Below are 26,436 nucleotides of genomic sequence, written 5' to 3' on the forward strand. Positions count from 1 at the left end.
CACCCCCCCATCTTAATTTCATTTTTTATTAAAATAGCACACTGAGTCTAATTTATGTTGCCTGTATACACACGGGTGCATGGCCACCCACTGGACCATGGTTAACCCACCAGAGGCCACATCCTCAAAAAAAACTGCCTCTCTTTCCCTTAGCAGCCATCAACTGTCAACAGCTACTTAGCTATGGACAGAGGCTGGTGAACCCCTTCCCCATTTGTGAACAGCTTCAACTTTTAGGTTAACCCGGTCAGTTTCTGACCTTTTAGCTTCATTTAGTGAAGTACCCATGTTCCTTTGCACTGAATGCTCTGTTTCTCCCCTTAGCAGAACTCTACAGCTTACCAAGCATGTAGGGAATGGAGACTATTGGGCTATCACTGTACTCCTGACAAGTCAAACAGTGTACGCCCTGCCCACATTTCACACAGTAGCTTCTCTTAGTTCAGAGCTTTACAAAGTTTGCCAAGGAGCAATAGCATAAACCAGTCTTCGGCCTCTTATTCACTGCGGGGAGGTGTGAAGAGGCTCAGAGGAAGCCTGAGGAGGAGAAGATGCAGGCTTGCCCAGGCTGCAAATTGAACAACGGAGTCTGGGTGTGTTTACGTAATTTGCGCTGAACTTTTTTTCTCCCTAGGCACTAATCACCCATAGGGCCCCGGAGTGTGCCTTTTGTTTTACAGCAAACGGCGCATCTGTGAGCAGATCCAAAGGGACATATTATTCCGTCTGTTAAGATCTCTGCTGATTTGCTTTACAGACCCCTGGTGGTGTGAGAACAGCATGGCCTTAAACCACACGGCCCTGCCCCAGGACGAGCACCTGCCACACTATCTTCGAGATGAGGACCCCTTTGCTTCCAAACTTTCCTGGGAAGCGGATTTAGTGGCTGGCTTTTACCTAACAATAATCGGTAAGCTTCCTTAATGCTCTGTGTCAGAGGCTGCATTGAGAGAAGTCACAGGCTGTGTTGATTTTGCAGAAACGATTCTGATACTTACATGGATATTAGTGGAGGTGGGAAGGCGGGTTGGCATTATGGCAGTCAATCAATGTTTCATCAAAACAACGGCTACTGTCCTCAGGGAAAAATACCCTGAAGAGCTTTCGTAGTGAATTCTTTAGAGATTATTTCATTTTGATCACTTAACTAGTAGGTTGGCTTTTTGAATATCAAAAGTGTGATAATGAATATATGTCTGTCCTAAGAGAGAGGCCCTTAGACCATTTGCTGGCCCTGTATTTCAGCTCTCTCTTCTCATAACCCAGGGAACTGTGGCCCAGCACAGCGGTGACAGTGGACACTGCTTTAGAAATTGCCCCTTATCAACACTGCTAAGATAGAAATTACACTGGTGATCAATGGAAACCAGCCTAGGGTGGAAAGGTTTTTGTGGAGCATGCACGCAGGGTTGCTTCTGTCTGTGGTTAGACTGTATTATCCAACCCAGCAGCCACCCAGGGCTCTTGGGCACACAAACTATTACCTTTCAAATGAGCATACTGTAGTGAAAATGCATGCTTCCTAGCGGAGGTTTAGTACTGGAAAAATAATGTACAAATATCTCATTAAGAATTTGCAATATAAAATGCCCGTTGAACTAGTAATTTCTGGATTAGATGACGCATCTAATTGCTAAAACTAATTTACTTATGTGCTTTTATGTTACTTAATGTGGCTCCCAGAAAAAGTGAAAATGTATGTGTAGCTCATGTTTCTGGTTTATATTATTATATTTCTGTTGGACTGCACTAAGGCAGACAGTCCAGATTTATAACATTTGCCTGGGGGTGGTGACACATGTCTTTAACCCCAGCATTTGGGAAGCATAAGCAGACAGACCTCTGTGAGTTTAAGGCCATTCTGGTCTACAGAGAAGAGTTCCAGACAAGCTAGAGCTATACAGTGGTACCCTGCTTTTAAAATAAATAGTTACAACATTTATTTAATTTAAAGTTGTCATATTAAGTTTGGGTGTGTGATGAGCAGCTGGCTTCCATCTTTAGGTTTATATGTCTTTAATATTTTCAGATGTTGGTTCAAGCCTGGTTTCTCAACCTCTCTTTCTTTCTCTCTCCTTTTTCTGTCCCTTCCACTACCCCTCCCTCCCCTCTTCTCTCCCTTCCTGACGTCCTTCATCTCTCTCTGACTGGCGAAGAAATTCATGTAATTCCTGAACTTAGAAAAACTCATTAGAAAGTTCTCGAGATCCCTCTATGGTCAGTGCTTGAGGCAGAAAGAATTCGTGAGATTAAAAAACATGCTCTTTTGCAAAATAATTCCCAGGGTCATTGCACTTACCATGAGCTTTCAACTACTTTTCATTTAATTCAAATTTGTCCTTTCCAACACAAATATATGAAGTGGCTGGGAATAGAGTAACGAAAAGCCCTTTGCTGGAATAGAGACTGCTTCAGAGTAAAGTCCACATCATGTTTTTATTTAACTGAGTGATTGGAAGAGGCAGACAAGCAAGCATTTCATAAATTGAACTAAATTTATTTCAGTCAGTTTCAAGGGATGGTTTGAAAACAGCATCTTTAACCAGATAAATGGCTCTAGGCAATGTAGCATTTGGAGGACTCTGAGCTCATTCCTTCCTAGCTTGAAGGATTCTAGCAAGAGAGTCCAGCAGTGTGGGTGGGAAAATGAGAGAAGTTCTCACTTGATGCATGATGGGTTCAAGGGAATCAAAGGCAGATGTAAGTCCTGAGTCGAGCTTAGAAATTAGATGTTGACCAAAGGGTTCCCCAAGTGAAGGAGTGCCAGATGAATCGGGGAGAGAAATTGAAGTCACAGACAGTCATGTGGGATGAGCGAAGAAGGGTAGATTTGGATGAGGATGGAGGTGCTTGGCCTCTTCCTAGACCCATGTCTTGCCCATGTGTGGTTATTACATGTCTAGGTCCCCTTTAAGGAGCCAGAGTGGACAGAGCAACATTCTTGGTCATTTTTGTTAAATACCAGCAATTGTAGGGGAAACTGCAGAATGAAACCCCAGTTTGGCAGGCAGGAGAAATAAATGTGAGACCCATTTTCCACTCTCCACTTTTTCACATTCACACCTGCTTTATTAACTACCCACAGAGGAAGGCTTTTTGTCCTTCCTATTTGCAAAAGATACAGGATTTTGATGATCAAAAATGTCCACCCCATAGTCTCTCTTGTCTTAATGTTGTTTTCCTTAGTGTTAAAAATACATGTGATTTATCTTAAAGCTCATCTGCAGACAAGGTTGCTTGTGGAAACAATGGAACATGGCATTTAATAGAATTCATTATTTTTTAAATCACCATGGGCACTGGGTGAAACCCTATGAAATAGGGTTAGTAACAATGTAAAGAAAAGCAAATAAGAAATATTCTCAAGAGATGCTGGCAGGCAAAAGGGCATCAGACAAACCTTCTAAATTGACTGCGTGCAAATACTTAACTGTTTTTACTCCTTTTTTTTTTGGATATGACATGGATGGAATTTGTCTTATTATTTTTGAGCTGCATTTTTGCATTTTTCTTTTCCCAGCGTGCCTTGCTAGATGGTTTCTTATCAGGAGACAGGAGTTGCTTTTCATCTGCCTTGCTTTAGACCTGTACAATCCCTTCAACTTTTCTGCCCTTTGGCTTTAAAAAAGCTAAAGAGGCTTTCACGGACCATGAAGCGTCTTTGACTCCAGAGAGCCAGCATCTCCTAGGAGCACAATGCAGTCAGGTCCTGGTGGCTTCGTACCATCAGCAGAGACACACATTTTTTCCCCCTTGTCCCTCCCAAATGAATTGTGGTGGAGAACTTAAAATAGAAATTAAAACAGACAACTCTGGGTCTCTCCGTTAATGCTTTCCTTATTCCTTACTACTGAAGGCAGCTGTACCAGATTCCCATTTACACACAGCTACACTATGAAGCAAGAATTCCTGAGGAAATCTACTCTACATGTTAAGCTATGGAAGTAGGTGTATTCTTTTCTTAAATACAGTCAGTAGATAATGGGTCTTTTTTTTTTTTGAATTTTAACTGGGTTTGTAAGAACTTTGGAACAGTTTTATTGTAATACCCAAACCAACTTGTCATTAATAAAAGAGTATGCAACCTTGGGAACACATGTATGTCATTGTTGTTAGGTCTGGTGGGTTGAGGGTCACTTTCTCTCCCCTTGGTGGGAGGGGGAGTGCCCATGTTATCAGTTGTTACACACTTACCCTTGACACCTAGACCAGTGCTAGCTGAAGGCATTCTGTGTTCCAGATACTGAGGGTTCATACCACCTCAGGAGTCGAAGCCCTGGGGTGTCCAGGAGATGACCCCTTCCTTGCAAGGGGTCACAACAGCCACCTCTGACCACACCTTTCCCGTATGCTGGTGCTTCTATGGAAGCCCACAGTGGTACTAAAGTCACCCTCTTGGTTGACTTTATCTTCAGGACGTATAAATAGTTAAGGGGTTGATCCCAGTTATCCAAGGGAGGGAGTCTTATAAAGCCAATACTTTATAAAAATGGCCGAGGAAAACACTCTGCCCTGGGGGCCGGTACAAGAACTGACCATTGGGATTCCCACATCCTCCTGATCCTAACTGGGAAGTTAGCAGTTCCATTGTCTGGGTAAGTTCAGTCCTGCAATCCCTGACTCCTATTCCTTTCGAGGCAACCCATCCCTTGCCTGTCATTCACAATTCATGCTTTTGATTTCATCTTCTTAATTTAGACTTTTATTTAGTGGCTTCTCATTACCCTCTGAACCTGTGGTATCCATTTTTGAAAGTGTTTCATGTGCGAGTGAATGCTAATCCTCATTCTAATGATGGGACATTTTATTTTTCTTTGTAGGGATTCTCTCTACATTTGGAAATGGGTATGTCCTTTATATGTCTTATAGACGCAAGAAGAAACTGAGACCTGCTGAAATCATGACTATCAATTTAGCAGTCTGTGATCTGGGGATATCAGGTAACATGACCTTGCTGTTCCTTCTTTGTGGGGTTAAGACCTTAGTCATTCTAAATCACTCCCTGGCTCAGAGCTCAATCTTGTCACCTCCCACTTCTTTTCTACCTTCACAAAGCATATTTGCAGTGTTTGTCGACAGTCAATGAAACGTCTGTTAAGGACATTTCGAGAGAGAGCATGGAGTTGGATGAATAGGAAGGTCTCAAGATTCTGGGAGGAGTTGGAGGAGGGCAAAAACATGATCAAAACATATTTTATACAAAATAAAAACAAAAATTCTTTTCTTTTCTTCCTTCCTTCTTCATTTCTTTCTTTCACTTCCCTCCTTTTCCTTTTTGAGGCAAGGTTTCCTGTAGCTCAGGCTGTTCCCTGCCTTGCTGTGTCCGTGAGGATGACTAGACCCTTCATCCTCCTGTAACGAATTACCTCCACGTTCCTGCCATGAGGGGATTTCTATCAGGGTCCAGAACAGATGCTACAAGCGGCTAAGGATACTAATCTGAGAGATATCAAATGAATCTAAGCACACCGAGTTAATCTTTAGTCCATTCACTTCACTCTTCTCAGGCAATTCTATCTACATCGTTTCTTTTCTGTTCTCATTCTTAGCTCCTCTCAGTCCCTTCTGCTGTTCTCTCATGTCTACCTAGTTCTTTCCATCTCCGTCCTCATCTTTGTTCTTCTAAATCCATTCCCCCAGTGCTCTCAGAGAACCAGTATATACATCCAAGCAGTAATTCTTTGGCAAAGCCATGTGGGGCTTGGAATTTTCAGGGTTGCAGAGAGAGGTGATAAGGATCCACACATAAAGCAATAAATGTCAGCTTCCAATTACAGCTCAAAAGGGGAGTGACTAAAGGGGAGTTCTCTGGTAGGGTCAAATAAAGGCTGAGATTAATTAGGGAATCTGGGAATAGCACCTGGCTGAGGAGGAATAAAAGCTTAATTTGAACAAGAAAGAAGCTTGGCACCTATCACCTGCCTGGCCTTGAGGGCAATCCCCTTGGGTCAGTGGGAGTAACTACCTTAACTCAGTAACTAGCAAAAGGCTAAAACATCATCCCAGGAATGTGAGCAGTAAATCTTTTAAGTTAGGGTCTTGTGTAAATAACTCAGGGTGAAGGCAAAGAGCTGAGGATTTAATTGCCAGTGGTGATTTTTCTCTTATCTATAAGTGAGATGAGCTAATGTTTATCTATGTGCAGTTTTGTCCTTGGAAAAAGTGATCTTTGCTGGAATACTTTTGTCCAGAGAATGGCCCTGGCCAGGTACATGTTAATGAAAAATAAACACAGCTGGGGACCGTTCTCCAATTACCCCAAATGAATAGGGAAAGTTGTGCCCAAGACTGAGATGCAATCATGAGATTACATGTACATATAACATGGAGATGCATGGTAAACGGGGAGAATCACAACTGTTATTGCATAAGAAGTTTACAACAAGAGACAGCCAGTTCATTCAAAAGGCAGTAATTCCATAACGCCTCGTGTGGTGGTTTCCTCTAACAGAACCATCAGTTCTGAAAGGTTGACCTTCTGAACTCTAGTTGTCACTGCTGTATACTCCATGGACTTTTGCTACCAGCGGCTCTCAATACTCCTGTCCTTCCACATAGCGCTAAATCCCAGGCACGCGGCACTATGGCTGGATCTTTGTTGTTGTTGTTGCCGAATATTTTCTTTCTTCCTTATTTATTTTTTTCCTTGCACATATATATGTGTGTATATGCATTTTCACATATTTGGACAAATTTGTATGGTTACACATTCATGTGTATGTGTGTGTGCATGCATATTCACCTGTGTGTGATGCACATGCAAGTGTGTGTGTGTGTGTGTGTGTGTGTGTGTGTGTGCGCACACGTGTGCCCGTGTGCACGTACAGATTGGGAATCTAACAGCCCACGGCTTTGTACTCCATGATTGCTCTCCCACTATCATGGAAATCTGGTGCAAACAAACTGTAACAGGACAGCATCTTGAAGGGAAAATACCAGCCAAAGACAGTGACAGGTCACCATGAGAGTCCAGGAGAGCTGCTGGGCCAACAGTGATCTTTAATTGCAATTTAAAGACAAGCTTCAGCTTCCATGGTCCTTCAAGTGGTCTCCACAAAAAATTACTGGGGGGCACTTAAAAGTACTTGTGTCGGGGAGTTTAATTCAGGGAGTTGAGAGGCTCAGTGGGTAAAGGGCTTGCTATGCAGCTATGCACGCATGGAGTCCTGAGTTTGGATCATCAGCATCCATGGGTGGGACAGCACGTATCTGTAATCCTAGCACCGGGAAGTGGAGACAGGAACCCCCAGGGGGCTTGCATTCCAACTTCAGGAATAGACTTGGTCCCCCAAATAAGATGGTAGAGAAAGACACCCACATTGACATTTGGTCTACGCACATGCGTAAACAAATGTGTGCACCTGCTCACACATGACACACACACACACACACACACACACACACACACACACACACACACACACAGATACAGACATACATCAACCCATGTGGCTACCTCCATGCATTTCCAGGCAAGTAACTGTGTGGACAAAATTGAAAATTGGATGTTTCCCTTGCTTCTTAGACTGTTCAGATAGCCCAGCAAAGAGGAGCTGCAATATTTTTCTTTAACTGTAATTCATTTAAGAAGGAGTAATTCCGCGTGTGCGTCAGCCCCTCTATAAAGTACCAAGGTTGCCTAGCTGATTTGGATTCAAACATCGGCTAACCAGTTGTGGTTTCAGGCTGTTAGTGAAGTGTTTGTTTTTACGTGGAAACTTTTTTTTTTTAAAGAGCAGTTTCTTGCTGCTCTTTAAAAATAGTATGTCTCTCTTCATAAACAGAATTTTCTACTATCACTAGTTTATAAAAATTAAGCTTAATACTAATCCTCGACCTGTCGAATTGCTACAATATTAAACAGCGGATGGGTTGTCCTCAGAGATTGCCTGCTCCCGGTTACTTGAGGAGGCGTTACTGGGTAAGGATAGACCCCAGTATCAAAAGCCCTTATGTGGTAAATGTGCGTGTTCAACAGAAAGGAATGTGGCACCAAGCCCCTTTCCGTGGGTGAACCCCGGGGTTTGTGAGTCTGCAAAGTGGCTGACATTTGGGCTGTGGCCACGTGATGGCGCTAGAGCAGCAGGAATGGTTTGGTTTTTCTCCATCTGCTCACCTAAGGCTCCCTTGTTCTGAGTGTAAAATGTCTGTCCTAGTGAACTCTGCCATTTCAGCTGCATCCTTCACCAGTGAGTAATACCTGACTGTTGCTGAAGGCTGACGCAGATCAGGCTCAAATTAAAACACGCTCTTAATTGGTCTGATGATGCATTGAAACTGTTCCCAGCCTTGCCAGCCTGCCCTGAGATAACAGAAACTGCCTGGCCTCCTACCTTCCCCTGCAAATGCACTTACAGGAATCCACCAGAACGCGTTTTCTTCCACCTGAATTTTCTCTAGTTAATCTAGGTCATGTTGAGTGTCTGTAATACACTTTCTTTCAATACATCCTAGAATTTTCGGTCTTTTTCCTTACCCAGCTGCATTCTATTCTAAATACTGAAGCACATTCTAAGTCAGACGTGTTGCATATATGCAGCTAACTCAGGTTGTCATAGGCACAAAGGCTCGTGCTGAAGGACATGCAGGAGAGTCAGGTGGAGAGTCAGAGAAGGTAAGCCACTGCCTGAGTTCCCTCCTGGCATACTGTATCAGCAGATCTAGGGGTTGGAAGTCCTGGACATTGACAGCAAAAGCAAAGCCAAGCAAAATACAATGAAAACAACAACTGGGGTGACTCTTAACAGCAGCCAGCCTGAGGAGGGTTCTACTACGTGGAAGAGACAGACAGGCAGAGCAGACAGACAGACACATACACACAGATGGTGGATGGATGGATGGATGGATGGATGACACTCGTTGTAGCTGACCTTGCCAACAAGACACATCAAGGCTCCATTGACTCCAGGCTGAGCACAGACGTATGCTCATAACTCTAGCACTTGGGAGGTGAAGACAAGTAGATCAGGAGTTCAAGGTCATCCTGTATCTTCAGTTACAGAATACATTTGAGGCCAGTGTTGTGCCCAGATCGTAACCCCCAGGGAGACCACCAAGGACGAGCATACCAGAATGCAAAAGCAAGGTTTACTTCTGCTGCAAGTCATGACAGGGAACTCATCTCAAGCCATCTCAAGTGAGGCAGGGAAGAGTTACTCTTTCTTGGGGAAGTTAGTTTTTATAGGCAAAACCCATAAAATTTCTTAGAGGGGAGAGGGTTAGTACGGGTCCATCCTTGATTGGTCCAGTTTTTCCCGGGCCTGGACTTTATCTGTTTGTCCTGTTAGGAGTTTTACAACTCATCTCCGGGGTCTGGTCATGTTATCTCTGGAGAGGGGCATCTTGTGGTTAATTGGTTACCATCAGACATCCTGACTTTGTTCTTTTTAGTTCCTGGGGCTGGCGCCATCATTTCTGGGGACTTGAAACTGGCCTGGGTCTGTCTATATTGACATATCTTTGTCTAAGGCCCCCTTTTTGAGACAATAGAGTGAGGGTCTTGTGCCTAGATCTCATCCCCAAAGCTGCCACTGGAGACTTTAGGTACAGAATGCAAAAGTAAGGTATATTCTAAGTTTACAAGCCTCCAGGGAGGCTCTTCCAAATCTCACTCACAGCAGGGAGGTTGGAAGGAGCACTCCCCTTTCTTTGTGAGGCTAGTTCTTAAAGGCACAGGTCATATAATTTATTTTAACCCGCCTCCCCTTTTTTAGTCTTTTGGTCAAATATCCTGACTCTGTGTTTTCCAAAGTCCCTGTAGCAGATACAGTCACCTGGGGGAAAGGGGTCTAAGTTCTTATCTACACTTAGGAATCCTGGTTTAAGCTTCTGTTTGTCTGTAGGGGATAGAGTGGGGGGTTTTACGGAGGTATCACAGCCAGTTTGGGTTACATGAGACCCTGTCTCAAGAACCAACCACTACACACACACACACACACACACACACACACACACACACACACACACACAACATGCGCACACACACATGCGCATGCACGCAGACACGCACGCACGCACGCACGCACACCAAATAAAACTCCACTATAGATGGAGACCTGGCACAAATACCAGTTTTGGTCTGTAGGCCACGTTTGTCTTCTCTGCTGCTTTCGCCTCCACACCAGGGGGTTCTTTACAATTTTGGAGTCTACTGTCTTCTCTGCCAGAAGAGTCTTCAGTCCACTGGTTCTGACTGCACCTAGATGTCACTCCCTATGTGAAGCAACGCTTCCTGTCTATCGTGGAACTCCATTTCTCCTTACCCCAGTGGTTCCTATCTGTCATCCTGTCATATTCTCTCCCTGCTCTCTGGGCATGGTTGTAAACACAGCGAACCTTGTATTTACTAATAGATATCTTGCGTTTGAACTTTACATTTATTAAAATGCCTCTCTTGTATTTGAATGAGCAATAACTCAACAGAACAAGTGAGACAAAGAATGAACAGAGGAGGAAAAACTGCAAGAGAACATGGAAAATCTAGTTTTAATCTAAAAATGAAAGAGCTTAAAGAAGTTATCGCTGAACAATTTTTGCTAGTTTTTTAGAAATAGTAACCACAGTAATGAGTTTTCTTACAGGATTGTCTCCATAGTTTTTGTTATTTCTCTTCCCCTCCCCACCTACTCATTCCTGGTGTTATCCTTCCTAACTAGTCCTGTGTTCCTAAACATTTTCAAACATCAAATAATGTCATCAAATGGCCATAAATAAGATGATTTTTTTTTCCTGATTGAAAGGAGGTTGGCTCTCTGTGTCCAGTTTCCCCTTACCCACACAGAGTCATGCACACACAGATGGCACAGCCTTGCACACACCCATCCACATACCTGTGTACATGCAGACATGCACACATACTGAGCCACACACAAAGGCACACATATACACATAAGAGTGCATATATGTATACATACACAGAAATATGTGTGCTATCGGAGGAGCCAGAGGGAGGAGCATTTGAGAATTACTGTAGTGGTAAAGTTTCTTCCAACTTCAAGATTCCTCCAAGTTTTCATGTCCTGAATCCTTTCATTTCCCTGGAAATACCTGAATTTCTATTTTGTATTCATTGACAATAACCACAGGAAATAGTAAAATGGAGATCTATCTATCTATCTATCTATCTATCTATCTATCTATCTATCTATCTATCTATCTATCTATCTATCTATATCATTTTATCATACATATATATAATAGATAAATTCAAAATTGAGCAAATATGTGTGAGACTCACACCTCTGCAGCCTTCCAGTCTCCCATTCTGAATTCAAGGTATATAATGTCTATGGTTTCTCAAAATAGGCTTTCCCCATTTTCTTAGTTAGAATTTCTATTGCTGCGAAGAGACGCCATAACCATGGCAACTCTTATAAAGAAAAACATTTAATTGGGGCTGGCTTACAGTTTCAGAGGTTTAGTCCATTATCATCATGGTAGGACATGGTGGCACACAGGTAGATATGGTGCTGGAGAAGGAGCTGAGAGTCCTACATCTTGATCTGGAGGCAACAGGAAGTGAATTGTCACACTGGGTGTGGTTTGAGCATATGAGACTTCAAAGCCCACCTCCATAGTGACACACTTTCTCTGCATCTACCCAACAAGGCCACACCTCCTAATAGTGCCACTCCCTATGGGCTAAGTGTTTAAACACGAGTCTATGGGGGCCATTCCTATTCAAACCACTACACCCATAGATACCTCCCCCTTTCCTCCCCCAAGTCCCCCTTTTCAGGGCTTAACTCTGAGTGTATGAAGTTACATCTGATGTTAGAAACCATGTTCACCCTCTCACTGCAGTAGTGATTGTATTAAAAGGTTCAATGAGAACGGGAAACTCATGATCAGTGCATAAAAATTCATGAGCTTTTAATAAAACAAGATGTATTTCTGGTTAAAAATCCTCAACAAACTAGTGTGACAAAAGAGTGCCTTTGATTAAAAAACATTCAATAATAAAATATTAAAACTAGCTTCCTTCCTTCCTTTCATCCTTTTTCCTTCACTCTTTTCTCCCTTCCTTCCTTTCTTCCTTTTCTTTTGAGTTGGGATCTGATGTGGCCCATGATGGCAGCAAACTCACTATGTAGAAGAGTTTGACTTGAACTCCTGACCCTTCAGTCTCTACTTCAGGAGTGCTACAGTTATGGGAAGTGCCACCATGTCTGATCTTTGTGAACTGAGGATTGAACCAGGACCATGTGCACACCAGGCAAACACTCCAACAACTTATTACAACATCAACCAAAACCTTTAAAAACATTTGTTTTAAAATTTGTCAATTCATGGAAGCCTACTATGATTACTTGCATTTAACATTATTCTGTAAATCGTTGACATTACAATAACAGAAGAAATAGAAATCAGATGAGTTGAAAGCTCTCATTACGTGTCATTCATGAGACTGCACAGTGGGGTATCAGCAGGCTTGGAAAGCCAGTGAACTGCACACATGAAGTTTAACATTCCTTGCATTGAAGTATTTCTTGGTCTAAGGGCTATTGTCTTTTTTTTTTATTATTGAAAATAGGTTCTTTTCTCATATAATACATTCTGACTACAGTTTCCCCTCCCCCAAGCTCGCCCCCCACACCCCTCTCACCTCCCCTCTCCTCCAGATTTATTCTCTCTCCATTTCATTTCAGATAAGAGTAGGCCTTCAAGAGACAACAACCAAACACAATTTTAAAAAAAGGCAAGAAAAGGCAAAAGCCCTTACACCAAGGTTGGACAAGGAAACGCAACAGGAGGAAAAGGGTCCGAAGAGCAGGCAAAGGAGTCTTAATTCAGGTTCTTCTTCCTCCCTCCATAGATGAGGCCTACTTCCCAATCTGTGGAGTAATTGGTCCCATCAGCAGGGGCCATGGTCAATACATTTGGGCACAGAATATTTTCTGAACTGGAAGTTTGTAAGTGTCTTGAATTTTCACCATCAAGGACTAGAGCAGGTACCATTTGTTGGTTATTGTTTGACTGGCTGAGTATGGTTGTTTCGGAGGCCATGTTACAAGTCTGCCAATAAGGTTGGTGTGTTGAGTAGACACTTGAAGGGCACTGTAGAAAACCCTGTCCCCAGGAGCATTCGTTGAACACTCAAGCTTGGACATCCAACTTTGGATGGGAGCAAAACAATGGAGTGTGAGGGCAGTCAAAGAGGGAACCCAGTTTAGAAAAAAAATGTGCTTCATGAGAAATTTTCTCTCAAATATTTTAGTGTAAATATAGTGTCCTTCTTGCTCAGCTTTGAAATTAACCATTTTAATAAAAGATTACAAGTGACCACATTGTTGTCATTGCCCCCTGGGGTCCCATCTCCTGTACTCTCTGAAGTGAGTCTCTTTGGAACAGTTATGACAGTAAGCAAAGTGATAATTATTTTACAAAAATTCTTTGGCTATTGGGAATGAATAAAAACTTTTCAGGGTAATTTCAAACCTGGTTTATGAAAAAATAGCTTCCCATTTTTAAATACTTGAAAGGGGTTTTCAGATGGCTCTATCAGCATATATTAATATAACATGACACTTTCATACATGGATGTAATATATTTTAATAATATTCACTCTCTGTTATCCTCTCTCATTCCCACACCTTATCCCTTTCCTAAGAGCCTCTCGTCTAGTTTCATTTCCCTTTTGTGTGTGTGTCAGTGATTTTTTAAATTAGGGTTGCTTACAGAAGCTCGGGCACCTTATGAGTGTACAGCATTGAAGGATATACCTCTCCCTCCCTCAGTAACCATTAAGTAACTATCATCTCCAGGGAGGGAGGGATAGCCGTGAGCTGCTTCCCTCCCATGGCAGGGTGTTGACAGGCCCGGTACAATCTAGCACAGCTCTCGTGCAGGTAGTCACACCTGCAGTGAGCTCAGCACTGGGACGGTTTGTCACCACGTCAGCATCTCATGCTCCTTCCCATCCCCTCCTGCCACCCTTACATTCAACATGCTCCATTGGAGTTGTTGAGAGAGAGAGAGAGAGAGAGAGAGAGAGAGAGAGAGAGAGAGAGAGAGAGAGAGAGAGGTGTGATGGCCTGACATTCAACAGTCATTTATTTTCAGCACTTTTGCCAGTTGTCTCAGAAGTCACGACAAAATGACATTTCTCTGGCCAGGGCTGACAGTGGCATTAATCTGTGGACAAAAACATAGTTATTTAGAAGGCGTACAGTGCCTCTTTAGCAGGTCTTCAAATTCCCCGGGGCTTCCCAAGCCATCAGTGTTTGATTGGGTTTACAGTTCCAGATGTGAACTCTACTTCTGGAGCAGGCTTCACATCCAATCAGAACACAGTTGGTTATGCCTACAACAGCCGTGGCATTATTCATTATTGCACAAGAGGACTAAATGTATTATTACTGAACATGTCATCTACACTGATTAGGATTGCTGAGGACAATTGTCTTTCAGCAGTCCGCAGACCACCTTCAAGCACTGGGAGGACTACCCAGCCTGAAGCAACTTTCGTCCCAGTTCCGGCTTGATCATTTTATGTCTATCACTTTATGTCTACCACCAAGATCTGTTGTGTCTTCAACAACAGGGTTTTATTGTTTAGTTGTTGTGGGCCCCTGATGAACTGTCGGAATCTTACTAATTCATCAGTTCTGTGTAATAAAGTGTGTGGTGTGTGTGTGTGTGTGTGTGTGTGTGTGTGTGTGTGTGTGTGTGTGCTCGCGCATGCAAGTGTATAGTTATATACACATCTTGTATATACAAGTGTATACTCACATCTTGAAATGTGTTTGTGGGGAGGAAGGGCCAGGCGAGTCCAGGGAGCAAGTGGAGAGGTTTTAACAGCAAGGGACTTACTTCCTTTGACAACTGCCTGGTGCTCTAGTTGTAGGCAAGCCGTTCACCATCATCTCCTGCTTCTGCCACCGCTGGGTGTTTGGCTGGTTTGGCTGCCGCTGGTATGGATGGGCTGGATTTTTCTTTGGCTGTGGAAGCCTTATTACCATGACCGCTGTTAGCCTGGACCGATACCTGAAGATCTGCTATCTATCTTATGGTAAGTTGGAAGGTTCCTTGTTCCCTAATAGTGACAGTTAGATGATTTGAATGTTAGAACTGTACATATTCTTCACAGTAAATAAAGGTTGTTAATAACTTCAGTGACCAAGGATACTTCTATTCATAGCCTGTCTTGTTCTATATATTTTGATTTGACCTGTATCAATGTATATTTCCTTTAGTACTACTTTCATAATAATGCTTATAACTTTTAAATGTCTCACTTTTTTTTTGTATAAAGTATGGAAATGTCTATCACATTTCCTCATACAAAAAACAAAAACAAAAACAGAATGCATGAACGTGATCAGGTCTGGGATATTTAGCTGATGACCTACTCCTTTTTTGTAATTATAAGAAAAATTGTCTGTGATTCTCCCTTAGGACTCAGGTTCCCCATGTTTTCAGAGATGGGGAATTCCAGAATGTTCTCCAGGTTTAGAGAGCCATACAGATGTTCCTACCTGAAAGGACACACACTGAAAGACTGCTCTGCTGGTCTCTTTTGGTATTGGTAGGTAGAAGAGCAGCTGACTAAGGGAACCAGTGAGGCAGGACTAAGGGGGTTTTCAGAGCCCTGCATTTTCAAGATTAAACTATTCTACTGATTAAACTTTTAATACTTTTGGTTCTGGGGATTCTGGGAATTTATTAAACCAGAGGGAGAGAATTTGGGAGCACTTAATTTTAATATTGAGAGTTGGACCTACCCAGGAAGTGGTTCTGACTCCCCTTGGATAAAGCTGTTTGGACTGACAGTCAGTTAGGTTAGGGTGGCTAAGGCCGTAGGACAGAGGACGACCAGCACATAGATGTGGCAACAGTTTACAGTACCGAGACTATAGAGGAGACTGTGCATGGGGCAGGAGGAGGGTAGCTGTAAATGTTTTCATGATTCAAAACCCATTAAAAAATTGCATCTCTTTTTTATAAACATCCGAAACTTTCAATAGAAACAGCCTGAGTCAGAATGTAAAATTATACAGTTTGTATGACACCAGAGTCTAATTCTTACCATAATCTTATTTTTTTTTAGCACAACAAGCTTATTTGTAATAAAATCATAGATTTTATAGACACGAAGATAGAAAGCTCAACTGGGGGTATTTGAGGAGTACTAAACCTTGATCTCTGTTTTAAAATGTCGTCTTGAGTTTAAACTTTGTATCAACTAAAGAGAGGATGCTATTCTATCCATAACCAGAATCACATCAGGGCAAAAACTCTATGAGAAATGTGTATGTTATCTAGATTCTTCTAAGGTTGACCCTCCGTGATATTTCATCATTTAATCTGATTCACTATTGGACCCTCCACACAGTGTTCTCTAGCATATTGAAATTTAAAAGGTCACTTGGGGACATGCAGACCTTCCCACCATGTAAATGTTGTAAACGGTCATCCCCAAGAGATGACTTTTTGGCCTCTTGACTAATTCCAGTGACCAGTGCCGGGGAGCTTACTACTGCACAAGGCAGCCCATTCTCTGATTGGTCTGCTCTCGTTGTTACAATGTTATTCCTTATATTGAGACAAAACTGCCTCCCAGTAACCTCCACCCATTGGTCCTAGTTCTGACTTCTGGAGCAACACAGAACCCATCTACTAATCTACTCCTTCCTGTACTTGACAGCCTTTCACCATACTGGAATGTAAGTACGAAAGCATCTCACTAAGTAACCCTCACTATCAATGCTTATCTGTATGCCTATGCAATCCTTATGAGTATATGTCCATGATCTCTGCCAGTGTTTGATGCGTTAAATGGATAACCAAGAGCTGACAAAACCTTTGTGGCTACCTGATCGCTACCCTTCTCAGGTTGGGCTTGAGGAAGTCTTGTGCTTCATGATGTGTGGTGTCGCGGATTTGAGAAAATGTAGACAACCGAGCATAGAAACAATTTATTCTGTTTTTTTTTTCTTCTTAGTGACGAGACACACGCACACAGGAGTTAATGTTCAAGTTTAGAGTTTGCACAATTGACATGATTTCATTTACTTTAAACTTCATCCAAGCCAGTTGGTAGAGGTGCTCTCCTAGCATGCACAGGGCCCTGGATTCTACCCCCCAGCACCGTATAAACTCGTCCCCGTGGGAATGCACACATGTAATTCCAGTTCTTGGGAGATGGGGGCAGAGGATGAGAAGTCCAAGGACATCCTCAGCTACAGAGCCAGTATGAGGCTAGCTTGGGCTAGAGACTGTGTCTCAAAACAAGCCAGAGAATAAAGAAAGCGACAACAAACCTACAAGCCACATGTCAGCACATCTCCCCTTCCTGTTAAGAACGGTGAGCCTTTAGAAAGGCCACATGACCTACCACCCTCAGAAGAGTTGTGGTCTTAGTGACTTAACTCTCGCTTGCTCGTAACAAGCGAAGCAGAAGCAGACTCGAGTGCACGTGGAAGAAATCACTTAGCTTCACTCCGTGTGTGTTCGTATTTCTTCCATGCTACTGTGCAACCAAAGCGAGGGGCCACTCCCCTGGCCTCCTGCAATGTGACCCGTGAGGTGCAGAGAAAACTTCCAGGCCGACTGCTGCCGACCCAGCCTTAGTGACTGCATTGCACTTTGGGAAACGATCACTAGTCCTTTGCAACCTTAAAAAAAAAAAATCATTGTAAATTACTGCAGCATTTCTTCCTCTTGGAATTCTCTTTTGCTTAAGAAACTAGGGTTGATACACAGAGCTTCCCCACACCCCTCAGCCTTCTGGAAGGCAGTTGTTTTTTCAGAGTTACTCTCAGAGCATGTGTGACAACCTAATCAGATTCTCTGCCTTTCTCCCACCTTGGCTGTGTGTGCTTGGCCGTCCCATCCTATGAATAACAAATAAACAAACAAAAAAAATCTGCATGAATTTCCAAGCACAGTCACCCTCCTCAGCATCACCACACATGGGGGCGGGGGGTCAGGATCAAAACTCACTCAGAGTACACAAAGAAGGGGCGTAGGCACAGCAAAGTTTTCAGGAGTAAGGGTGTTTGAAAGACACAACCAATCCTCTGTGGTTTCTCACCTCCTGGGAAGGACTCTCCTTTCAATGCTTGGACCACTGGCTAACATACTCTTGAGATGTTTTCCCAAGCTCCTCCATTGTCTTCAGCGTCCTCTCCTCCTTCTGCTGTCTGCTTCCCCACCCCCTCTACCCCGTGTCACTTCTCCCTCAGGAAGCTCCTAGGTGCCTAGAGAAAACTGTCCCTGTGAATTCTCTTCAAATTGCATCCTCCTGGACAAAGGCTCCAGCTCTGGAACTTTCCCTCCCGTGACTTCACTCTCCCCCAGGCTTCAATTATCTGTCCACGTCTCCCAGAATTCAGTGGAATAAATCTTTGGAGATGGAATTTGACATGTCCAGGGGAGGTATATGGGTGTAGGGCAGGTTCCATGTGGGTAATGCTCTTTTTTCCACCTCCAGGGGTCTGGCTGAAGAGAAAGCATGCCTACATCTGCCTGGCAGTCATCTGGGCTTACGCTTCCTTCTGGACCACCATGCCCTTGGTGGGCCTGGGGGACTATGCCCCCGAGCCCTTTGGAACCTCGTGCACCCTGGACTGGTGGCTGGCCCAGGCTTCAGGTGGGGGTCAGGTGTTCATCCTGAGCATCCTCTTCTTCTGCCTCCTGCTCCCAACGGCTGTGATTGTTTTCTCTTATGCGAAGATCATCGCCAAGGTGAAGTCCTCTTCCAAAAAGGTAGCTCATTTCGACAGTCGGATCCATAGCAGCCATGTGCTTGAGGTGAAACTGACCAAGGTAACTGCAGTCACTTTATAGATGTAGTTTTGAACAGTCGAAACATCAAAGGGTGAGAGGGATAGGGACTGTTGGGACCAGGAAAACCTAGAATCCCTTTTGATTGTTTACGTGCTTCTGAACCTTGTTAGGTAGGGCTTGTCTAACTTCTGTTCTCCAACAGTCTCTCTTCTGTTCCCTAACTCATCACACAAATATTTACCAAATTAGTATAATGGTTTCAGTGGGGCTTATTTTCTCTATTGGAATATCTGTCTATCTATCTATCTATCTATCTATCTATCTATCTATCTATCTATCTATCTATCTATCTATCTATCTTGCTCTATCTATCTATCTATCTATCTATCTATCTATCTATCTATCTATCTATCTATCTTGCTCTATCTATCTATCTATCTATCTATCTATCTATCTATCTATCTATCTATCTATCTACCTATCTATCTATCTATCTATCTATCTATCTATCTATCTATCTATCATCTATCTATCTTGCTCACTCTATCTATCTATCTATCTATCTATCTATCTATCTATCTATCTATCTATCTATCTATCTATCTATCTATCATCTATCTATCTTGCTCACTCACTCTATCTATCTATCTATCTATCTATCTATCTATCTATCTATCTATCTATCTATCTAATTGAGCTATCTATCATCTCTATCTATATATATCTGTCATGACACATAATACTGCACAGCCTGTACCATTTTGCTTGGACTCTGGTGGGCATTTTATGGGCATTCTACCATCCACACTGTTTACTGAAGAAGTTCATCACAGATTGTTCCTGAAAGGGTTGTATCTTTCGGTAAATGTGAAAGAACACAGATGGCAGTTCTTTAGATACTGTGGTAAAAGGAAAAGATCCCATAATTTGACAACAGATAAGGGTTTGAATTCCAGCACAAACATTGCCCTGTTTGTAGCCCAGCACTAGACACACTAGCTTCTTCTAAAATTAATTAATTGATTGATTTTTTTACATTGTAATTAAGATATAATTATTCTTCCTCTCTTCCCTTTTTACCCTCCAGCCCCTCCCATGTCCTTTCTCTCCAATCCCCTCTCAAGTTGATATCCTCTCTTTTTTGATTATTATTGTTATACACACACACACACACACACACACACACACACACACACACACACACACACGTTGACAAATCTATAAGAACAACTTGCTGAGTCCATCTTTGTTCTGTGACACCCAGCTTCTGTGAGTCCATTTCCTCCTCACTGTGTAACCAGAACAGTAACATCTGGGTTTGGAGAGACGGCTTAGCAGTTGGGAACACTGCTCTTGCAGAGGAACCCGGTTTGGTGTCGAGCATCCACACTGTAGCCCACAACTCATCTGACACCCTCTTCTGCCTCCTTAGGCACCAGACACGCTCAAACTGTACATTCATGAAGGCAAAATGCCCACACACATACATGAAAATAAATTTGGAAAGAAAAGCAGTGCAACTCCCCATCATGATATTTTACACTGACACTGTTTTTGACCGATTTCTGCTGAAGAAAGAAGAAACAATCTCACAGGGCCCTTTCTCTGTCCTCCATTCAGCTCTGCTTAGAACTGCTCAGCTTCTCACTCATTCAGAGCTTCTACTCTCCACAACACTAATGGTCCAGAAGTTTGTAACTGCAAGGCTACAGGCCAAGTTAGCATCAAAATAAGCTCACTTTCTGTGTTATTATCTTGATCTGCCTTCTTTTGGTCTGATTTCATCTAGCAAACTATGAAATGGGCATCTGTCTATAAACCTGTCAGCTTCTCTCATTATTTTTTTATGATGGTTTCTCTGACTCTCACAGTAGTCCAAAATTTCACAGATTACAAACAGAAGTATAGTGTGTACTTGTATATACATACATGAATCATTCACACAAATGCACAATCTGTATGTACTCTCTGTTTCTGTGGCTCAACATAACCTCACCTTTCTGTCTACATTTGACCTTGTGAAACAAACTTGCTTTATTATTGGCCAATAAAAGTAAATTCAGTAGCACCAGGGCTTCCCCTTCTGTTCTCAGAGCTGCCTGTGAGTGCTGAGGAGGTCTTCAAAGCGTCATGGTGGCAGCTGTTTGGAGATCCTGGTCAGGTCTTTGTTGCTCATGGGCCTGCCTTTGCTGAGGTATCTAACTCCTTCTCTTCTTGCTGTGCAGCACACTGCATGTTACTTACCCTAATCACAAGGCCTCAGTAAGCAGTGTCTCACCTCTGTTCCCCTCTCTGCTGTACCAATGCAGCAGGCACTGTGAACGTAGCTAAGACCCTGATGAAGGAGGCATGTGCTTTTGGTTTGTCCCTCCTCACACACGCAAAGGGCTCTGTTGTTTTTCTCATGCAGCCCTGATCTCTGGCGCTCATCTCAGAAAGGCCAGTTCAGGACTTGCTCTCACCTCCTCTGAGCTCCTTTCTTGCTTCTGGTCTATAGCCATTTCACCTATTGGAGTGGAAAACTGACTTGTATTTTCTTGTGCATTCTCAACCTCACTTAGGCCTCTGGCTGTGGACACTCAATTGTTTTTCACCCCCCCAAAAAAACTTTATTCTCAACTATTTTTCCCTCATGTAGATTTCAAGTTTTCTTCCTTCCTTCCTTCACTATCTCAGATAGCCCAGAGTGGCCTTAAAGTCACTATGTAGCTGAGGCTGGCCTTGACCTCCCAATCCTTCTGTCTCTGGCTCCTAGGTACTAGAATTATAGGCATACTCTACTGTGCTCTTAAGCTAAGCTTAAATTTCTGTTTTGATACTGAGATGCCAAAAAATGAATGTTTAGTTATTACATTTCTGCTGGTAAAATTATTCACACAGAGCAGCAAACCTCTTGCGGCTCATCTGATAAGGGATAGCGCTGTGGTTGGAAGACGATGTCAGGAAGGGCACATCAGTTTTTCAAACATTATCACGTTACGTCCAGACCCGTAGTTAATCAAGACCCTGGCTTCCTCTCACTGTCCCTCTCACTCTCATTAACACCCCTAGCTGTCCCTGGATAGTTTAAGTCCCCCACTGCAGGGCACAAGACAGTTTGGTATTTTGTCTTTAGTGGCACCTGTCATACTGAGCCAAATATTTATCTCTCTTTCTTTGCAAGAGAATGAATGTAGTACAGGCAAGTGTCACATTCTGTTCGGTTTTGCATTCCACAGCCCGGCACTTGCTAGATGGTATCCATGATGGATGGCATCATTGAATACATGGTTAAGGCAACCCAATTACCTTGATAACTGTAAAGTGGTCCTTTGACTTCAGGCATGAGCATCTCTTTCTTTGGGGCATTGGGTTTTGCCTCATTCTTTCCCTTTGTGACTGACTTCATTGTTTTACCCATTGATTATTGCCTGTCCGTGAGGTATCAGGTTCAGCGGACTCCCTATGTGGATGCTAAGGGCAGTTAGTAGAAACGCTTGCTCTTTTTAAAAACCAATTAGTTATTTCTCTTTGTTCTCTCTAGCTTTTCCAAGCTTAAAGGCTACTTTTCAGGGAAGGATTTTACAAATGGAATTCAGGTCTTCCTATTAGGATGTTTCACTGAAATGCAATTACTTCTTGGGAATGATCAAATTTTTAATTCGTTTGCAATTGCACACTCTACTCATGGCTGCTTGTTCAATGTCCTTCTTTACTGCCATTTAACAGGGCCTGAAGGGAAACCACATCCTTCCGTCACCTCATGTCCCCCCAAGAACCCAACACATTGCATCTAGCATGTTAAGTGCTTAATATATATTTAGAGAAGGAAAGAAGAACTAGTCCAGAGAGACATAATAATAAAAAAGGATTTCAAAGCAGTGGTCATTTCCATTTTTTCCACTAGCCCCATGAGAGCACGGATGCACACTGTTAACATTTATTATTGATATTGGTCGTCAAGGCTCAAATCCTGTGCTGAGAAATCTCCAACATTTTTAATTGTTGGGGAGGAGTAAGGGTGTGAGCTATGTGACTCAAATTAAAAAATGCCAGAAAAGCCAACAGTTTACTTCCTAGTCTGTCTGTCTCTGGGCTGGGACACAGCTCCTGTCACCAGCCATCCAGTCTTGAGTATCAGGGTCTAGCAAGGGCGGACCCAGGGCCAGAGTCTTTCTCACCCTAGGTGATTTGTTCTAATCAGAACCACTCCGTGGCTGTGGCTTGAGTGTATCCTTTCCTGAGCCTCAGTTCCAAGTTACAGCCCGAATTGCATCTTTTGATAAGTTCTACTTCACTCAGCGGAAGTCAGTGCTGTAACTTACAACCCAGATTCCCGTCTGACCCCGCCTTGTACAAACCATTCAGTGCATAAGGCCTTAGTTTTTCCTCATCTGTGGAAAGGGTGTGAGACAGGGAGAGGGGAACATAAAACCAAATGACACTGTCATTGACTTTAAAACTCTGTGATTCCGCCAACATGGTTATCCACGCCGGTTCATTTAAAGGCCTGTTGCGGTACTTTGGCAAAAGTAATGCTAGCTCATCCCTGTAGGTGTTTGTCTTACTCTAAGCAACAGTGTCCCATCTAAGGACCTTGGCTCACCTTTAATGAACACACCTCCACCAGGTCCCTTACTCTGTTGAACCGGCACTTATAAATTATCCCCTGTTCATGAGGACAAGCCATGGCTTAGTCTGGGGATATCGTGTTCAGTTTTAGACTTAAACTCCCAAACACAGATGGGCAAGATGAGTGACCTAATTTGTCTCCTCTCTTTCAGTCTTGGGTTTTGCTTGTTTTTAGAGTAGCGGTATTTTAAGGTTTGAGAAAATTGCAACTGGAAAGTGTGGATTTTTTTTTTTTTTAAAACATGAGCTCATATTTTCTGCTTGGCTCATAGCCAGGGCTCGCAGATGGCAGGCGCCCCAAAGACTCCAGAAAAGTTTCTTTGCAAGTTTGTGGAAGAGGGTGTGAGACAGTTGAGCTCAGTTGTTACTCTGTGGGTAAAACAAAAGGAATCCAAAGAAAGCCTGTGTATGTGGAAGTTTCTTGGTCCCGCCTGGCCCCATGGTCTGACAAATCTCTCTCACCTGTGGTCCTGCAGCTGCTTATAAAATAATTACACAGAGGCTTATATTAATTACATATTGTGTGGCCTATGGCTCAGGCTTCTTGCTAGCTAGCTCTTTCATCTAAGTTAACCCATATGTATTAATCTATATGTTGCCATATAGCTGTGGTGTTACTGGTCTGCTGGCATCTTGCTGCTCCTTGGGCAGAAGGCTGGCATCTCTTTACCTGTCTCTTTCCTGTATCTCTGCTTGGATTTCCTGCCTGCCTCTAAGCTGCCTTGCCATAGGTCAAAGCAGCTTATTAACCAATGAGAACAACATACATTCACAGTGTACAGAAAAATATCCCATAGCACTCCCCCTTTTCTGTCTAATCAAAAAGGAAGGTTTTAACTTTAATATAATAAAATTATATGTAATAAAACAGTTATCAAGCAAGAATTACAAGTTATGATAGCTAGTCTATTTGTATTTGATAAAATTAAAGAAAATATTTATCATCTATCCTATATTTGTGAGTCTAAAGTTTTGTATCTCATTTACCTTTTATTATAACTAAGGAAAAATATAATTATAACTATCTAGTCTTCAACTCCATCAAAGACCTCTGAAGGATATAATTATTACTTGAGTAAACATTATAAGTGCATGTAAAATTCTAGAAATGACAGAGACATCTGGTTGCCTGGACAGTCACCTAAAGTTCTTCTGTAACATTGGGGCATCCTTCTTCAGCCTACAGGCCTAGAGTCTCTCCAAACTTCTTAGTGAAGCAGGAAAATTTGAAGGACTGTCTTCCCTATTGGCAAAGTTCATCAGTCACTTTCCCCTGTGTCCTGCAGAATGTCTGGCAGTATCTTCTGTGAAGCAGGAACATGAAGGACTATCTCGCCTTGTTTTGGTAAAGTTCAGTGGTCACTTTCCTATGGGTTCTGTATGTCTAGTTTATACAACATATTGTCAAACAGTCCAGGCAAGAGCAGTTTCTTGTCCAAGTGGCTAACTTTTGCCATAAAGAAAGCAAACTCCATATGGAGCTTCTTCGATGCCCCTCATCTCTTCTGAAGTAGATTGGTGCTGCCAGAAGCAGATGTATCTCAATGTCCAGAAAAGTTCAGGTTCTTACAACATTTTAAATGCCACATTCTGTAGGTCTTTGAAGTGTTTAAAGATTACCTCCCTAACTGAAATATACCTTTGTATACCTAAAAAACTTAACTAAACAAGACTATAAGTTTGATTATCATAGATGACTATTAATCTGTATTTCTTAATATATTACAATTTTAAATGAGTTTCATAAACATAACACCTTAAATAAGAGTAGAAATATACATACAGTATAACAAAACCAACTTTAAATTTTTATCAATAGACTAAAATTCATAGCAATGTAAAATATTTCAATCAAGCTATTGCTTTTAAAAAGCAGATTGAATAATCTACCCTTTTATCCTATCATATGTATATCCCCTTTTCTTCTTTAGAAAAAGATTGCATTTATAATCAACCACCCTTAAATAAAAATTAACATTTGTAAACCATACTTTGGGAATTTGGGCATAGCTTTTCATACTACTTCCTGCTGATTGGGGTGCTAGAAATCTTATGGGGATCCTGAGAAACTTTGAGATAATGGCCAAGTCCTGGGAAGATCGGCTATAACCTTTGTTGATAGATACCATCTGTTAATGTTTAGGAGGTCTTACTTGATCAAATCTGATCCATCTTAACCTGAAACAAATCCATAGCCTCTTGCTTCCTATGGAAACAAAAGCAGAGCCTCCTTCCAAAGCAACATATCCTTAGATCCAAATTTTGAAGTCAAGATACCTTTAAAATATATATATTGGTTTAACTTTGCAGCCTTTACAATCAAATGTCTTTCTGCAGTCAGCTCATTAACAGTCAAGAAATTTAAAGAAAACACAATATACATAATCCAGACTCTCTATATAATTTCCATCTTTATATGACTATTTCTATTTTTTTATTATTTCTATTGTTTCTTTAAAGACTTTATTTTTTAAAACTATTTATTTCTTTATATAACTGCCTATGCTCATTTTCCTCTCTCTTCCAAGCCTATGTACATTTTTATATACACTGTAAACTGTTTAGAAGGTTATTCCATCTGAATCTGTCTTATTGTGTACCTGTAATCCTTTTCTGACCAGGAGAGATTTTAAACTGTTAAACTGCATGGCTAGGATGAAAGTGGCGGCCCTGGTCCCTAAAATTCTTCTCTAAAGTTCTTCAGCTTCCCAGCATGGAGGAGGTATGTTTATCACCATCTCTGGGAGTCATGCTCACTGCCAACTCTGGGAGGCAGAGAGTCTATTCCTCCACCAAGCAGCATGTAGTCCAGAAACTTTTTTTTCTGTCTGTACTAGCAAAAGCTAAATCTGCCACACAGTGAGTTGCACAGCTTGGAGATGCCTCTGCATAGCTCAGCGGCAGGAATCTGCCATGCTGTACTCAAGCTTGAGTGCCGCAGAGTCTCTGTCCCTTGGCCTGCATGAGAGACACGAACTAGGAAGCTGCTCTTGGCTCTGTTTTAGAACCCCCTTTTAAAGATTTCTCAGGTTTTAGGTGGAAATTCTTGCTCCATGTTGGAACGCCAGACGTAGGCAGAAGTTTCTTGGTCCTGT

The 26,436-nt window shown here is 42.3% G+C and overlaps 1 protein-coding gene across 1 annotated transcript in view; it reads left to right on the top strand.

Annotated features, from left to right (window-relative positions):
* Positions 1-763: 763 nt before the first annotated feature.
* Positions 764-26,436, top strand: part of Opn5 (opsin 5) — a 54,295-nt gene continuing 28,622 nt past the window's right edge. The window contains exons 1-4 of the mRNA XM_006994448.3: positions 764-910; positions 4,821-4,940; positions 14,841-15,011; positions 18,435-18,769. Coding sequence (XP_006994510.1) covers positions 781-910; positions 4,821-4,940; positions 14,841-15,011; positions 18,435-18,769 — 756 coding nt within the window. The 5' untranslated portion in view covers positions 764-780. The remainder of the gene's footprint in view (positions 911-4,820; positions 4,941-14,840; positions 15,012-18,434; positions 18,770-26,436) is intronic.

The sequence above is a fragment of the Peromyscus maniculatus genome, chromosome 21 (assembly GCF_049852395.1).
Source record: "Peromyscus maniculatus bairdii isolate BWxNUB_F1_BW_parent chromosome 21, HU_Pman_BW_mat_3.1, whole genome shotgun sequence".
Taxonomy (NCBI): Eukaryota; Metazoa; Chordata; class Mammalia; order Rodentia; family Cricetidae; genus Peromyscus; species Peromyscus maniculatus.